We start from the raw sequence: 17,470 nt of genomic DNA, 5'->3' as shown, positions 1-17,470 counted from the left end.
GTTTCAGACATGTTTTGTCTGACATGTCCACTGTATCTTTAGCTTTTTAAGATAAATGAAGTATTTGTCAGTTGATTTCTTCATTGTATTAAGGTACATAATGCAAGTGCTACTAGCACACAATTAATTACATCTCTACCTAATTATTCTTCATCATTTTTCCCTTCAAGAATTTTATGTGCAGAGCTGTAATAGCACATATGCTAACACATAACAAAGGACATTCATTATCTACACCCTTTATAACCACATTGCAAATGTCTACTACACAACCTGTATGGTTTTAAGTACCTGTTGTAGCATTTGAACACCAGAGAGCAATTCAAACCTCTTGTTGCCTTGGGCTGTGTCTTGTACAGACAATGGAGTGAAGTAGCTGCAATACCTACTCTCCTCTGACCAGTTGCTTCCTTACAGGGAGGAGCCACAACCATGTCATAAAATATTCCAGGTGCACCAGAGATGCTCTCACTATGGTCACTTGTTAGCAACTGAATAGGAATTATTATTGTAGTGCATTTCCATAGAAATACTTCTTTTAGTTTTGGGTTAAAGAGTTCATTTTTTCCACTTGTTTAGGTAAGGTGCCAGAGGACAGATCCAAGCAAAAAATGGAAGGTATACTATAAACTGGGTTTTTTTCACTGTAAAGTGAAGAGCAGGTTCAAGACCACCTGATGAAACTGAATAGCCACAAGTCTGTGGGGCCTGATGAGACACATCCCAGGGTCCTGAGGGGAGCGACTGATGTTGTTAAGACATATTTGGGAAACCCTGGCAGTCAGGTGAAGTGCTCAGTGACTGGAAAAAGAGAAACATCATATTTTAAAAAAGGGGAGAAAGGACAACCCAGGGAAGGACAGACCTTCCCCTTCCTGGGAAGACTGTGGAGCAGATACTTATGGAAAAATGTTAAGCACATACAATACAAGGAGATGATCCAAGACAGCCAATATGGCTTCATTGAGGGCAAATCATGTCTGACCAATCTGGTGGCCTTCCATGATGGAGTGACAGCAACAGCTGACAAACAAAGACTGACAGATGTCAATTACCTAGACTTCTGTCAGCTGGTCCCACATGACATCCTTATCTCCAAACTGAAGACACGGATTTGATGTATGGAATATTCAGTGGATAAGGAATTGGCTGGATGGATGCAGCCAGAGTTGTGGTGAGTGCTCTCATGTCCAGGTGGACACTGGTGATGAGTTGTCTCCCTCAGGAGCCTGTCTTGGTTCCAGGGCTCTTTAATACCTTTGTCAACGACATTGTCAGTGGGACTGAGTGCACCCCAGCAAGTCTGCAGACCCGTGAAGCTGAATGGTGCAGTTGGCACAACAGAAAGAAGAGATCATATCCAGGTGGGCAAACTTGAGAAGTGAGCCCATAGGAACCTCAAGTTCAACAAATCCAGGTGCAAAGTGCTGCACCTGGGTCAAGGCAATGCCAGACGTGAGTCCAGACTGGGAGAAGAACTTTTTGAGAACAACTGAGTTGAGAAGGACTTAGAGAGTTCACTTGCAGCCCAGAAGGCAAATGGTATCCTGGGCTGTATTAACAGAGGGGTGGCCAGCAAATCAAGGCAGGTGATTATCCCCCTCCACTCTGCCCTCATGGGACCCCAAGTGGAGCGCTGTGTTCAGATATGGAGTCCTTAGCATAAGAAAGATGTGGACCTGCCAGAGAGAGTCCACGAAAATGGTCAGAGGACTGAAGCATCTCTCCTACAAAGGCTGAGAGAACTCAGGTTGTTCAGCCTGGAGAAGAGAAGGTTCTGGCAAGAGCTCATTGAAGCCTTCCAATACCTAAAGGGTAAAAAGAGCAATGAGCATATTAGTGATAGGACACAGAGTAAATAGCTGTAAACTAAAAAATTAGATTTAGATTAGATCTTAGGAAGAAATTCTTTATTTTGAGGGTGGTGAGGCACTGGAACAGGTTGCCCAGAGATACTGTGTACGCCCCATCCCTGGAAGTGTTAAAGGCCAGCCTAGATGGGGCTCTGAGCAACGTGATCTAGTGGGTGTCATCTTGCCCTTGACAGGGAGTTTGGAATTAGATGACCTTTAGGGTCTCTTCCAACCCAAACCATTCTATGCAAAGGGGCATTTCCAGAGAGTAATGGAAATTACTCTCAACAACAGCTGCTACCAACATCTGGGTAAGTACACTATATGTCTTACAGGGCAAAGGTTATTTTGGACTAGCTCTAGTATTGAAGGAATAAGGAAGTACTGAATGGCTGCAGACATCAGTATTAATGAGACCTTAACTAAGACTCACCCACTCTTTTGCAACAGAGGCATTCTGAAATACGTATTAAAAAGTAATACAGCACAGAGATACTCAAAGGGCTGCAGAAGTTGAGCCAGGATTTCTTGAGGACTCCTAAATCATTATTTGTACAGGATCACACAAAGACTCTTCCAACCTTTTTGTGGTCTCATGAAAAGTCTAATCATAGATACCATGAAAACTTTTCCCTGTCATGAAATATCAAAAATATTCTATTTTGGACATTTGGTTGACTCAGTGTTACTAGCTTTCCTTTCCTCCCCTCCTTTTCCCCCTGCCCTCTCCATTTAACAGAATCCAATATTTCTTTGTGTAAATGGATGTACTTTCATATTTTAATCAGAATTAATTGCATCTGGATTGCTATCAGTTTCTCAAACTCTCAGGAATTTGCAAAAATTAGCTTATGCTGAAATGTGAGACCAACAAAACGAAATTCTAGAGTAATATGGACTAAACACTGGCTAAATTATGTCAAAATGTCAAGATGTCAAAAATTTCAGAAAACAGAGCACAGAGAACAATGAAGATTTTAAAGTGCACCTGCTTTGCAAGCAAAGTGCAATGGCTCCATGAGGTGAACAGCGAGGTCAAAATTTTCATCTGAGGTGATAAAATATGGAATTTCTGGACTTGGAAACTACCTTCAGCCAAACAATTATGTGGAGAAGGGGATGCTTCAAAACAATTTGTATTGTCTGTGAATGGTTACAGTGTGAAAAACAGACACACAATGAGCAGTCAGTTTTTATATAAGCATATTATGCTTAGGTTTCATTACATCATTTATACCATGAGTTTAAATCATATTGTGTTTGCACAAAGCTCCTCTTGATGTCCACAATTTTGCAGTAAAAGATACAGTTATTAAGGCACTCTTGTTATTATTATTTGAATGATTGTAATTAACATGGAAATGCTCCTATCTCCCTGTTCTGTTTGGCGTCTATAAAATCCTCTATGCATGGAATGGTCCATTACTATATAAAAGAAAAACTCTTAAGAGGTTCACTGCTTCATGTTCCCTTCTGCCAGTGATCGTTTTCCTTAAACTCAGTATATTAAATGCTTTCTCAACTTACACTTGTGCCCTGAGGAAAGCTCCACTAAAAATAATTGTGTTTATAAACCTAGCGACAGATGTAGGGAATTTATCTCCTTACCATGGCAGGACACGCCCCCTCTATTCTCCAGATGGGGGATTAGCTGAGCAGCAGGAGGGACAGACATCGAGCTACAATGTTTCCTCACTATCTCCCTTAAGGGTTTCGGCTGAAACAAAGGAGGAGATGCAGGAAAGGAAAGCAGCTCGGCCGTTTGAGGCTCGGGGTTACGGTGAGCGGGACAAGCGGGACACGGCTCCACACGGGAATGACCCGCCCGGGGAAGGCACAGGCACCGGCGCCGGCCCGCCCGTTACCGCCCCCGCCGCGCCCCGCCTGGCCCGGCCCGGCCCCGCCCGCGCCTCACACGGAAGCAGCCGCCCCCTTCCGGGAACCGTGTCCGGCCGCGCCCCCACCTCGCTCCGCCCCGCTCCACCTTGGCCGGCACTGCGCCTGCGCGCCTCGGCGCCTGACAGCGCGCTCCGCCCGCGGGGCGGGCACGGCGGGGCCGCGCCCGGTGACGACGCTGCGGCCCCTGCGGCGCTCCCCGCCCCGCCCCGCCCCGGCCGGGCCCGCCCTCCGCCCCGGGCCGCGCGCGCGCCGCTGGCCGTGCGCGCGGAGGCGGCGCCAGGGCCTCACCTCGCGCGCTCCGCCCCTCCCCGCGCGCTCCTCGAGCGGGCAGCGGTGCGCGCGCCGCCGGCACCACGGCCGCAGGTGAGATGGGGGCGTGCGGCCGGGCCGGGCCGGACCGGACCAGACTAGATCAGACCAGACCAGGGTGAAGCCGCCGCCACTGCGGCCGCCGGGGCTGGGGCCGGGGCCGGGGGGAACGCAAGGACCCGGCTCCGCCCGCGTTGGGAGAGCTCCCCGGTGTGGGGGAAGCTGCCGTGCGGGCGGGGGCTTCCGGCGGCTCCGTACCCGCCGCTCTGCGCCGCCCGGGAATTAGCGTCGGGGTGCGGCTGCCGCCTCGCCGTGCCCGGCTGGCGGTGTGCGCCTGGCGGCCCCACCCCGGGGACGGTCGGGCGGCGCCCCGAGCCTCCTGCAGTGGCCTGGTGGCCGCTCCCTGAAGGTTACGGGCGTCGACCTTGGCGACCTCCGGCCGCAGCCCGCCCGGGCGCGGAACAGCGGGGAGGGGGGGCTGAGGCCGCGGCGGGGTCCGGCCGCCTGTTGCGGCGGGGGGCGGGTGCGGCTTCCCGGGGCTGCGGGGCGCCCGCGGGCGCCGCCCGTACCTGCGGAGGGCGGGGCGCGGCCGCACCCCGAACAAAGGGGCCGCGCCCCGGGGCTGGCGGGGAAAGGTTCGGGGCGCTCGCCCGGCGGGACCGGGCGGCGGCTGCGGCGGCGATTCCTGCCCCGGCCGGGTGCCGGAGACCCTGCGCGTGAATGTGGGCGCTGCGGTTTCTAGGGTAAGAACAGGGCTTCTGTAACATTTAATAGCTGCCCGCTTTCATGTGCTGGGCTTTTCTGTAGTCACTGCTAACTAGATCTTGTGTTTGCTTGTGACACAAGGGAGAAGTACGAAGTATGCAATTAAGTTCCCCAAATGAAAGAGCCTTTCGACGCTCACCTATTTGGTTAGGTATGCGATTTGGTGTTTGCTGTTGGGTTTCGTTTAAATGGAAGTTAATAGCTTCAGCTCCTTCTCCTTAATTGAGTCTTTAGGATGAAAATGTGAAGTGGGCCATAGGTATCCCAAGAGCCACCTGAAGAGCGATCTGTGTGTTTGTTTTGTAGCATCCCCAAACCATCCTGGCAGGAAGACTGCCAAAATGTTTTTATTTCAGACTCAAAATGACCCTGATATTTTGTTTCATGCTTGCATTTCCAGTTCTTATTGGAAAGAGACTTGTGTTCTGCACTGCACAACATTACACTTCCATAAGTCCTAGCAATATGTGTCTCTGCTGGCATTTCAGTTCACATACAGTTTTATGTTCAGATCTCTCCATAACCTATCAGTTGTTCTTTGTCTTTTCCACTGAAAGTTAAACTGAAAAGCGAGGAGCTCCTGAGAGAGGGGCTGCACTGGGAGAAGATCCTGCTCTTCTGTTAGTTTTCAGGGGAATTAGTAGTGGTTATACCTGGATTTTTAATTAAAAATCCACTTCTTTTTGGCTGACTTATTAATCTAATAGCATGTACCTCAACATTTAAGTCCTGAGAAACTGTGAGCATTCTTATTAGAGTGAAGAATAACTGCTTGAAATGTCAATCTCTGATGTAGATTTAAATCCTTCATTCTGTGCTCGTATGACAGTTTGTCAAACGTTTTTTGTGGAAGCCTCTAAATGGTAGAAATTTGAGAAATTGATAGTGCTAGTCATGTTTACTCTTTATTCTTTTCTACAGAAATAGGTGAATATGACATAGTGTTGCACAAAAATATCAAAAAAAGCCTTCAGTCCACTGCATGAGAGGTCAGCTGTGAGGTTAAATAAGTTATGTTGCTGGATAGTGAGTGTACTACTCCACTATTGCAAATTCCTTGATCTCAGTCTTTCCTTTTTAGTGCTGTTTCGAACTTGAGTGGGGGAAAGATTACAGACATCCTAAGGTGAAGTATTTTGAGTTGAATGTTCTTTGACATTCTTGTAATAATGTTGTCTTTTTTTTTTTTTTTTTGACCTTAAGGAATCTTTAGCAAGGAAAGTGAAAACTGGAATGTGTCCTAGCTTTGTAAACTCTGTCACCAGTGGTCACATACTCTTGGATAAATAACCCGCAGAAATAGTGGGCTAGTGAGGGGAAGGGATGGGCTGGGGAAAGTGGGGCAGGGAGAGATGTGGCTGTGAGCATAAAGCAGTGCTGGCTAAAGGTGACCCAGAGGAGCACAAGACTGTTAAACAAGTGTGGTTGGAGAACTTGCAGTGGTCCATATGTGTTCTGTATTCCCACTGACTTCTAGTTCCCATAAGAACAGTTGTGTTCTTAACCTCAGTTACTAAGTCATGCACCGATATCCCTGTATCTACTTCTTCTGAGGGATTATCCTGAAACAAAGATGTTCCATCTAAGAAGTGGTTTTGCTCCTGTTAAATTTCAAGTGTATCTGATTTGGAAGAAGATAATTGCTGAGGCAAAAGATGCTGCTGTCTTAGAAACTGATATATGGCAGTCTCAGATATCAAAGGATACTGTAGATACAGTGTCTTCTTATTTGAAAAGTTGTTTAGGCACTTCATTTCAGCCAACAACAGCATTTTTTTTTTTGGCTGCAGTTTTACAACTGAAGAAAAAATAATTATATGAGAAATATCTTTTAACTTTGTGGTTAGGTTTGGTTGCTTTGCTGTCCTAGCAAGTAGTGTAGGATGTAGTGGTCTTGGGAATCAGTGTCTAGTGTCTTCTAGACAGGGAACACCCCACCCCCTTGAAAGTGCTTATAGCCAGCTTCCAGTAAACTTCTAATGGCTCCAAGCTATGGAAATTACTTTGCATCTAAATTGAAATCTGTTTTATGTGAATGAGGTAGTTTGGTAGGCTAGTGACAGCATTCTTGTGAGCATATTGTGGGCTGCCTGCCTCAAACACACAATTACAGGACAACTGTGTTAGGCTTCCTTTCTACCTTAGGAAGAATTTATGTGAGGAACCAAGTAATTAGAACAGTTTGTATTATGTATGTCCACTAAATGTTCTGCAAAATATTTTGCATTTTATAACTTGCTAAGTAGGGAAGACACTGTTACATTTTATTAGTCTGTTGCAGTACTTAAAATCAGCTCTCAGGATAGTTATAAAAAGTTATTTTTAAGGCTTACTGTCTGCAGAATCTGAAAATGGTCATAGTCATTGTGGATATAAATAACTTAGAGTTGCTTTATAGCAAACGTACCTTGCAGATCAGGGGATCATTGAATCCTGTTTTGCTGCTCGTCCTGTTTTCTTAACTCTTGTGAGTCAGAGCACCTAAAGCCCAAGGATCTATCAGTGGTTACAGCTGCTTGTTGAATCCCTTTGGTAGTTGTGCAAACCATAATCACCAGGTTAGGCTTATAGGTTAGAGCTTTAGGGACTCTTTACAGCAGAAAAACAGAATCTGTAGTTCCCATAGAAAAAACAGTATGAGATTGCAAGGTAGGAATAAGTTGGAAAGAAATGTAGTATAGATTAGGTAATGCTGCCTTAGAATGAACCAGTGAGAGAGTTCATTGCCTTTGCCCAAAGGGGCTTAGTATTTACTAGTCATATTTTGTTTGGGATTCGGTTTGTCTCTCAAAATTTCCAGCACCTTTGGGACAATAGATTGGCAACACTGAAGTGTCCAGGCTTAGCACAGAGGGGTAATAATGGAGAAAGGTGTGTTGGAGATGTTAAATGACATGGGCAGTTACTGCAGAGAATTCAAAGTAAGCTGTGCTGTAATCAGTTTGTAACGGAGAGGAGCCAAGAATGTAAAGAAGGTAGAACAAACAAGAGATGTAGAGTTGGTTGCATGGTAACTCTGCAGTTGTTACTTTAGTGGAATTGATGGTGCTTTTTTTGTGATGTTGGCTCCTTAGTTGAAGTAATTATAATGTACATTGAATTCCTACCACTAAAGTTCATGCATTGTATGTATGCATAATGCATTGTGTTTTTCTCTATAGTAGTATGTTTACATCATTTGATGCAAGAGTGTGGAAATGTCTGGTGCAGTGGCCCACAAGGTTTCATTAAAAATTGGCATGTAAATATACTGTACCAGCAAACAAGTATTTCTGCAAATGATGGAAAATGCTATTTATGAAGGTGCTTTGCACCTGTGCTTAGTAGGTAGGCAGTAGGGATCAGCCATGCATTCAGGCCTTGGTACCTGTTTCTTTTTATGGTCTGAAACACTAATTTAGTAGCCTTCTGTACTACTGTAAGACTTGATCTTTAACTCTGATCCTTGTTTCTGACAGTCTGACAATGCTGTATGCATAGCACCTACACACAGGCAGCCAGAAATGTTTTTGTCGACATGAAATAGATTGCAGTAAACATGGAAGTCTTGCAAAAATGAAACATCTGTGAAGAAAGTAAAAAGCCAGCTGTGTGTGGAACAGTCCATCTCTTTACTAGTACTCCCATTCAAGCCCGTCAGGCAGGGTAGAGTAAAGGAGGTCTGTCATTTCAAGATGTAGCAGAGTAGTCCTGTTGGTATAGCTGAGTGTCCTGACAAGGCTTTTAACACAGAAGTAGTTAATACCTGCAACACTTTGCCCTCTGGGATTTATGTCAGATCTCAAGATAGAAGAAATGATACAGACAGGAAAACAATGTTAATGTGCCAGACATTAACATCTGTGGGCATGCTGTGTCAGTCACAAAACCCACACTTGATGGGTGAGGGCATGCAATGTGAGATGTTTGAGTAGATGGACATCAAGGCCTTACTCAAAGCAACTCCTCATTGACCATCGGTCCCTGTTACCTTTGGAGATCCAAGTAAGCAAAATCAGTGAATCCAATCACTGAATCCAAGTGACTGTTGTGTGAAAGAGCTATTTTGGGATGACACCTCTAAGTCATAAAGTTCTTGCACACTTAAACACCTGAATTAATTTTACCTATGTAGTGTAACATGCACATAAGCTTCATTCCAATCCTCAGAACACTTGTATTTTATGAAATAACACTGCACACTCATGAGAACTGATTTTTGTAAGGTCAAAATTTATAATGTCCAAATTAAGAGTTCATTCCCATGCTTCAGTGACTGGTCAGGAGAGTCATGACTGGTAGCTTAGTGCACTTTATCACAACTTGAATTCTCTGATTTTTTAATAAATTAACATTTTTTAAGTTGTTACTGATTTGAAAATGAATGTGAAATGTATTTTACATTGATGTAGTTTACATATTGAAGTCAGTGATACAGCATGGGCCTTTATGAGTGTGATTTATTAAAGCATCTTTCTTTACTGGTCCAGATTGCATATTTTTTGTCTGCTGCTGATTAGACCTGATGGCTTTGAGGTTCCAGGCTTCATATTCAGTAGAAGTAAAGTATATAAAAAATCAGGGAAACTTAACCTAGAAAGAAATCACTGTGTTCTGGAGTCCTTCTCTATACAGTCCAGTATTGTCACTCAGAATTTAAGGAGCAGATGCATTAGACTAAATATCAGAAACTGCTTTCAGTTCAGCAAGTTTACCATCTAAAATGTTACTAAATGGTTAGTATTGTAAGGAAGAAAATATAGCTACAGGTAAAATTCATCATTAATTTCAGGTGTTCTGGAACATCTCAGAGTACCCTGTAGGAAGAGACTCACTAATTTGAGATGTGTGAAATGAATGGGAGTACTTGATTGTTTTTCCCTATTTAATGAAGACTGTGATAAGAAAAGTAAGGAAAAGTTAAGGTACTGATGAAGAGCAAGAAGGCTGCTCATCTGAATGATTAATTTGGTTTGCATCAGTACTCAATTTTTTTAGTTTATAGTGTAACATGAAGGTCTTTTGGAAAAAAATCATGATAATAACTTGAATCTTAAGTCATGATTTAAACTTTTTATCCTTGTTCTTCTGCTTTTAGGGGAAAATACTCAGTTTGGACCTATATATATTCCGTATCTTAAATGCCTCTGTGCTTTGGTAAGAAATCCCATTGCAGGCATTGCCAACTGGTTTTTCTTGAGTTGAGAGTATAGGAAGTCATAATTTATAGGTTGATGATGTTGGAGAGGTCAGTAGCTGATTCACAAAATGTTTTAGGAAGGCCTGTGTGTGTGTGTATACCCATGCAACTGTCTCCCTGTGGATCACTAATTTTGGCCACGTAGTTACTACTTTACTGCTGGGCTTCAAGTGACAATTACATTTAAAGACTGTATAGTGTAGCCACTCACAAAAATGCTGGAATTTCTCGGCTCTTCTTTGCCCCAGAGCCAGAGTGAGATATGAAATGTTTTGGTTTGGAATAATTCTGAAGCCTTAGGAGGTCCTGATTTTTGAGAAACTTCTTCACTGTCCTGCCTCTTTAATGTTGTTCTTTGGATCTGAATGAGAAAGTTGTGTCTTTTTAGGTAACTTTGTTTAGTACATGTTGAATTTCAGTAGAAGAGCATCTTTTTCTAAAAGTTACGTGAAAGTTAAGCTGTATCTGTTGTATTTGCTGTCTTGAGAAGTTGTTTGAATTTTATAGCTCTTGCAGTCAAAGCAGATAGAGGAATGAAGTAAACTAACAAAAATATTCTCTGCAAGATGTATGAGTTAGAACTGAGACCATGTTTATAACAAGCAGAGTTTGTGATTTTCTTCAGATTGGAGTATTTTGAAGAGCATTGTAAAAACAGCCTTAAGATCTAATGATCTTAAGAGTAGTTTGGAAAATTTGAGGAAAACAGTCTGTTATTTGAGGAGTGAAGTTAGTGTAATCTTTCTAATAAGTTTTACTACAGTTTTAGGAGAGAAGAGTATTTTTATGAGTTTGGGGGAAAATATGTTTCTCTGAGGGAAAACTGAAACAGAAACAATCTTGTAGCCAAGTACTAGGATTTCTTTTCAGATAGTATGAACAATGAAATACAATATAATAATACTGAAACCTAACCCAGTCAGAATGTCATGGGTGGTCAGGGGTTTGAAGGAGATATTAAAACTGAAATGTAATTCCAGTTTTACTACAAACTAAGACAAGTCATACTATCATCTATGAACAACAGGAATGAGTTTTAATAACGCTAAGTTTTCCAGACTTTATGCAGGGCTCTGACTGCATGTGCATTAAGGTAAAAGAAATAAACCCCTCAAGGAGAAAAGCAGTAAAATTAGCTTCTGACTCTGTGGTGAACTGATGCTAATACAAATACTGCCACTGAATTGAAAGCTTGCAAGTGACCAGCTGAAAAGAAGATGTTTTTATAAGTCAGAGGTAGTGAAGGTTTCTTAGGCCAGAGAAAACCATGGAACATTGAAAAGGTATTAGATCACATATTTCTCACAAGAATGTGAAAGGTTGTGTGTACAGAAAGGGAAGCAGTTCACACTTGGTACTGTTTAAAATTGCAACATGTGTTAAATTAGAATTAAATTAGTTAAATGTTGATAAAGATACTGGATTTCACTGTAGACAGACTTCTATAGTAGTTTTTCTGTGGAGAGACAGGCCTTTAAAATAACCTGAGTTTGGCCACTGCTGGAATGCCTTTAGCTTTTGCATTCCATGTTAGTTCATAGGAGGAGAGACTCACTTGAGACCCATCCACCTTAATGGTGCCTTTTCTGAGAGTCTGCCTTTGGAGTACGATTAAAAAACTAATTTTTAGGTTGTTTATCAGAAGTTTTTGATAGCTGCTTTGCTTGGTTCCCCAGATAGTCAGAAATGAATGTTATGCTTGCTCCTGTGTTCTGAAATTGATCTATAATTTTAACATACGTTGCTTTGGAAAGAACTTTTTTTACATAGCCTGTTCTGTTAAAACTTGGAACTTACGCACATTCTTGTAAAGTCATTTAACAGTTCCAAGTTACTTTGTGCATTGTAAGAGCTGTAGGAATTGAAACAGGAGCAAAAAGCAATTTTTAAGTTTGTGAACATTCAGTTTGAAAATCCCTTCTGTGGTACTGCAAGAAAAGTGTGATCAGTATTTTAAGCAGGAAATTATGAAAACCACCTTGCACAGGCACTTTATGTGAAAATTGTTAAATTGACATGAATGTTAATAATTTCATATTAATTTAATGAACTGAATGCCCTCTGTTTCCAGTCATTGCAAATTTAATGCCCATAATATGTGAAATAGCCATGAAAGTCTATTGTGTATCGTGATTGGCAAGCATATATTGAACTAAAGTACAATTCATTGCCCAACTGGGTCCTTTGGGTCTATTAGATTAACTCTATCAATTTGTCAAATCGTATATCTAACAATTTTAGGATAAATGGCATCTAAAAATGGGGAGAGATCCACCTAACAGTGTTTCAGCTTTGTGTGTTGTATTACTGTGCAATATCAGATCTATAACCACTTGTGTTCTTGAATCACCTATGCAGAAGGTTTTTGTGTATTTGCAAACCAGTCTCATTCAGTGAGTCGTGCCTATGAAATCATTTTCTCTGAATAAAACAGAAAAATTATGATTTTAGGAGGAGAAATTTGTACTGCATCGGATATAAACAGGAGACATTACTGGAACAAAATATGGCTGCAAAAGTAATGCTCTTGCAGTAATACTACAAAAAAAACCAACTTGTGCATTTCTAATTAGGTGGTAAAACAGATGGCAAAGTCATAAAATGAATGAAGTAACTTATTTTGCTAAGTCAGATTTCACTAAAGAAATTTGCTGCAGCTGCATGGTTCCTTAGAGGAATAAAAGGAAAATTTTGAAGTGCAAAATCCAACATGCTCATATTTCACTAGGTTCCATTTGGCTGGTGTATTGGTGCAGTCTGCCTGTGGGAGAGAGAATGCTTGCCTGTGTTTGTGAAGAGGAGACAGAGAACTTGGTAGTACCTGCTTCTTGGTGTGTCTCGTTAGTGCCCTGCATTCAGTCCTGTGTGCTTGTGCCAATTGTGCTGTGGCCTTTGATGTAAACGTGCTTGCACCTGCTGGAGCACTCATTTCCTGCATCCTTCATTGTTAGCTGTTTTATTACCCTGAGATGTGAAAGAGAATGTATTGCAGTATTCCTACTCAGTTTTTGCTGAAACTTCATTCACCTAGGCACTGACTTATGGAAGAAGGCAGTGCCTGCCTTGAAAATGCATTATTTGAAAGCTTAGACTTTTTCTTTGTCAAGAATTTCATAGGAGTGTTACTCAAATAAGGCTCCTGTGTTTGTTCTGTCTGTACTAATACTTGAAAGAATTTAAGGGTGTTCATGTGAGTTTTCACCATAGTACTGTTATGACTGGCTAACAAGGAAAAATAGTTGTTTGAGCAGGATAAATTCCCTGAGCTATCAGCATCAGAACTTGTCTTGGTGTGACAAGAGAAGCCTGCAAAACAACAAGAGGAAGTCCTAACCTATAGAAGGGATGCTGTCTGCATCCCTTCTATAGATTCCATAAGATTGTTGGGTGCAGACTGCCATGAGCCTAAGGACTATTTTGCTTTGCAGATATCATTTGTTTCTAGGTTTCTCTGTCAAGAGTTAGCTTTCCTGCCTTAGAGCAGTGAAATTGTCTGGGTGCAGTTTTATGTTTAGTCAATATGGATCTTGATTGTCATTCTTTCTGGCTGTAAAAATGACCATGCAAATGTGTGCTGTTTCTAGAAAATGCACATCTGACATTCTGAACTTCTGAAGGAAGACTAGGGTTTTTAACAGTTAAAAAGATACTTGGGTTAGAGGAAAACCTATTTTTTCAAGAATGTCTTGGGAAGCTACCTTCAGACATTTCTCAAAGAATTTACTCCATCAAGCCAAATCAGCATTTAAATCTACCTAAAATTTCTATAGTCTATATCAAAGTGTAAATGTACAGGGGCAAAAAGGACACACTGATGTGATTGAGATTGCTTTTGAAATACAATTGACCAAAAACCCCTGAATTTTTGATACTGAATATGCTGTGGACAAGTTTTGAACGCAGTGCTCTTGAACTGCTTTTAGAAGTGCACTGCTGAAGCTCATGCTGCAAGGCATAGTGCCTTCAAGGGAACTCCATTCTTGTTGCTTTCTAGAACAGCTGGAAGCAGCAGCCCTGTGCAAGTGTCAGTGAAACCTAGCTTATCATTAATCAAAAGTTAGCTTTCTTGTACTTGAAACATAGGATAAAAATGGCTATATCTTGTATATCTTAGGTGACACTAACTTAAATGTGTCCTTGAAATGTTTCACTGAGTTCTTATTGGAACAGCACTAGTTAAGAACCTGAGCTGTTGATTCTGCATTACTAAAATTCATCCTTGTAGGCTGTATGTTGACTCTTACATTTTGGAGGGGATGGGGTTGAGAAGAGTGTCTTTGTTCTATATCAAATGCATCTCCCATGAATGTAACTTGACTTTTGATTATGGATAACTGATGTGGGAGGCTCTTCCACAATGTCCCCCTCATCTGTTTCTGCCTTTCATGGTAAAAAATCAGCTGTAGTACCTTAGTACCTGTTTTCTGCCTTTGCTCTGAATCCATACAAGTCTGCAGATAGCTTTGACAGGCTAGTGGCCTGTAGTTGTAATTGTTCATTATACTGTTGTGTCTGCTGTGGCTGTTAATTCTTTCCTCATGGTGTATAATCTTAAATCAATACAAAACAAATGCCTTCTGTTAATATGCTAGATTACAGATCTTCATGTTTACAAATTGAATATGGAAGAAGACATGACCCTTAGCCTTTGGGTTAAAGCACTTCAGCACTGTCAGCCTCAGAAAGCTGAGTGCCCTCAATGATTACAATAGACTGAGAGAGTGCAGCAGCCATGTACTGAACTTGTAGGTGCAGGAACAGTATTCTAGACTCTTATATAAATGTGTATATTATCAAAATTATTTCACAGTGTAACTTTAGTCTGTTGGACTATGAAAGCAACCTTTAACCTTGGTGGTGGGCTTGAGTTTGCTGCACTTCCCACTCATCTTTGGATCAGTCCAGATATGTGGACGTGACAGTCTGGTCAGAAGAGAAAAAGCTAGATAAGCTTTCCCATGAATTGGTCTGGGAAGCTTTAGGGACCTGGAGAGAAAGAATGATAATCAAATGATAAACAATCTGCAGGTGGTGTTTTTAGCAAGTTTTTTTTCTCATAAAGAGGGTGTCTTCTTAATTAGCCAATCATGTGAAATGTGTTGATTTAATGACCAATCAGGTCCACCTGTAGCAAATCAGTGTATGAAAGAAGAGGTCTGAATAAATGCAGGGCTTCTAGCCTCTGAGCTTTCTGATCTGAGTCTCTGTCATCTAGTCCTGATTCAATGGTGACACTGATAAACCATTGCAAGTATCTAGAATTCTTCCCAGTGTTTTGTAATAGCCATCACATAACTTGAAAAAAGTGAGATATCTTTAACAGGTGCTGGGTTATGGTTGAGGAGCCCTAGAACACTTGCATTGCTTTGCCACAGTGTTCATAGGCTGGAAGTGCTGTAGTTTTGCTCTCCCTGTGCTCAGCAATGTGTTCTGGGCTGCCTTTTGTACCAGAAGACTTGATTAGGTAACGTATCTGTTCAAAAAACAGTATAGATTAGTTTTTGTCTAGAGCAATTCCTTAAATGCTTTGCCACCTAATAGTTGCACCAGTGCTGTTGGGAGAAAGGACGTGGGAATATCAGACACAGTGTTGGAGGTTCAGTTTGTATCAGCGTTGCAGATACACACACTTGGGCTCAAGGGCTGCATGTTTTGTCAGCTGTTTATGTGGACAGTGATGTAGCTGCTTCGTTTTCTTTTCTGTACACTACAGGGTTTGAAATCTTAGGACTTTCATTTTGTTCTAGACTGTTTCTGTTGTTCAGTTTGTCAGGGTTTTCATGTGCTGCTCCATGTGGGTTTCAAGAAATTTCCTTATGGAAGTACTTCCCCAAGTCATCTTGCAGGAAGCTGAAGAGGCCTTTTAGTAAGAAAATGCTGAAATGATACCTTAAAGCATAAGAAATACATATCTGTTCTCACTTCAGAAAGTGCAGTCTAGTTCATGGCCATGCCCAGAAGTTGGCACTAAGGCCCTGTGAAGCCTCTGGGAGAATTCTTAGAAGTCTGTGAACTTTTTTCTTGTGTTTTAGTGACTTCTTGTTGGAAAAATTGCAATTCTTCTGATGATGTCTTAGGAGTCTAAAGCTGTGGGCATGAGGGAACTAGTATTCTTTATAACACAAAGGAATTTATGGGATGGATGGACCTCTGATACTGGGTGAAGAGCTCACTGGTTGACTTTTCCAGTTTAAGTGCCTGGGTAAGGTTATGATTTGAAGTACTTGTCTCTAGGAGCTGGGAAATTCAGGCCTTTTGCCTGAGGAAATTTGCTTCTGCTGAGAGATAGAACTGAAGTCAGTCTTCTGTCCTTTACTTTTGTTAGTTTGTGTGTAGTCAGTCACCATAGTAAATATGTTCTGTGGGTGTGGGAGGCATAAGCACCTGCTAAGGTGTGCCCTAGAAAGCTTTAGAAAGAAGGATTCTTACAAAACCTTGAATGCGATTTAGTTGCTTGTTAAACTCATGGGAAGCTTCATATCTTAATTCCTAGTTCAACATGTTTATGTCAAAGGATTATTTTCAGGACATAGGGAAATACTTGCTGTGAAAGTTTCTAACTTGTTATGAGGCTGAGTTTCAGGAGGCCTGTTTTGTTATCTAATGAGATTACTCATTACTGAGATAGGTTTGAACATTTGGATTCCTTCTTTTTCTCTAGTCTACTACTTAAAGTTTGTAGTGATTATTTAACATTTGAAACACTTGTTTTACCTGAATAAAATACTGATATTACTTTGTGCAGAGTTTGGATATTGTGCATTGAAACTATAATAAAACACCATCAGACTTGATGACACAACAATAATGCTGATCTAACTTTTAAAACTTCCTTATTCTCTAGTTCTTAAAGCAGCTGCTATCGTGTTCCATCTGTGTCCTCACATATCCTATCAATCTCTGGGTCATGGGGTGTTTCTGCTGATCTGGTTTGAATGTTGTAATTGGAACCAGATGCTGGGAGGGTTAGATTCTGCTTGCCTGGAGTTGCTTCCCTCCTTTTCCAGGAATGCTTTTGCTGCAGAAATATCTGAATAATTTGTGAGGAGTCTTCCAGATATTTGGCACTTAGTATGCTAGTGCTCTTTTCAAACAATGTATTCTCAAGTATACTTTTGCTCTTGCTAACAAAACTGAAACTATGGGACTCAATAAACAATTAAGTAACTGGTTGAATTTGTGATATTTTCACAACAGGTAAGATTATATTGCTTCATGGTCCTTGGATGTGAAATAAGTTGCCACTTTTCAAAATTCTTGTTCCTGTGCTTTTTCTTAGAAAATTGAATTTGGAATTTGTAGGTCACATAAGGCAACAGAGTTTTGATACACATCAGGAAATTACAAAACTTTGGGAAATTTTTTAACTCTCTTTAGAAAAGAATTACCATAGATTTTCACTTCAGTGTGAAATAAGGTGTGGATTGTGTTTCTAGAGGTGATATATACTAAGTGTAAAGTGCAG

General features: G+C 41.6%; 2 protein-coding genes across 4 annotated transcripts in view; one reads left to right on the top strand and one right to left on the bottom strand.

The window, feature by feature from the left end:
- Positions 1-3,528, bottom strand: part of LOC128935621 (mediator of RNA polymerase II transcription subunit 1-like) — a 28,438-nt gene extending 24,910 nt beyond the window's left edge. Inside the window, exon 1 of the mRNA XM_054274071.1 lies at positions 3,462-3,528. Coding sequence (XP_054130046.1) covers positions 3,462-3,528 — 67 coding nt within the window. The remainder of the gene's footprint in view (positions 1-3,461) is intronic.
- Positions 3,529-4,034: 506 nt separating this feature from the next.
- RALA (RAS like proto-oncogene A) overlaps positions 4,035-17,470 on the top strand; it is a 30,107-nt gene continuing 16,671 nt past the window's right edge. The window contains exon 1 of one of the 3 annotated variants that reach the window (XM_054273663.1): positions 4,035-4,115. The gene's annotated coding sequence lies outside the window, so the exon portion shown is untranslated. Of the gene's footprint in view, positions 4,116-4,779; positions 4,805-4,920; positions 4,978-17,470 lie in introns of those variants that run through there. The other 2 variants (XM_054273665.1, XM_054273664.1) reach the window with 2 other exon arrangements.

Source organism: Melozone crissalis, unplaced genomic scaffold (assembly GCF_028551555.1).
Source record: "Melozone crissalis strain CALT ecotype California unplaced genomic scaffold, PUWL_Pcris_2 ptg000016l_1, whole genome shotgun sequence".
In the NCBI taxonomy this organism is placed as follows: Eukaryota; Metazoa; Chordata; class Aves; order Passeriformes; family Passerellidae; genus Melozone; species Melozone crissalis.
Note: the sequence above shows the minus strand (reverse complement) of the source record. Positions and strands in the feature narration are given on the sequence as shown.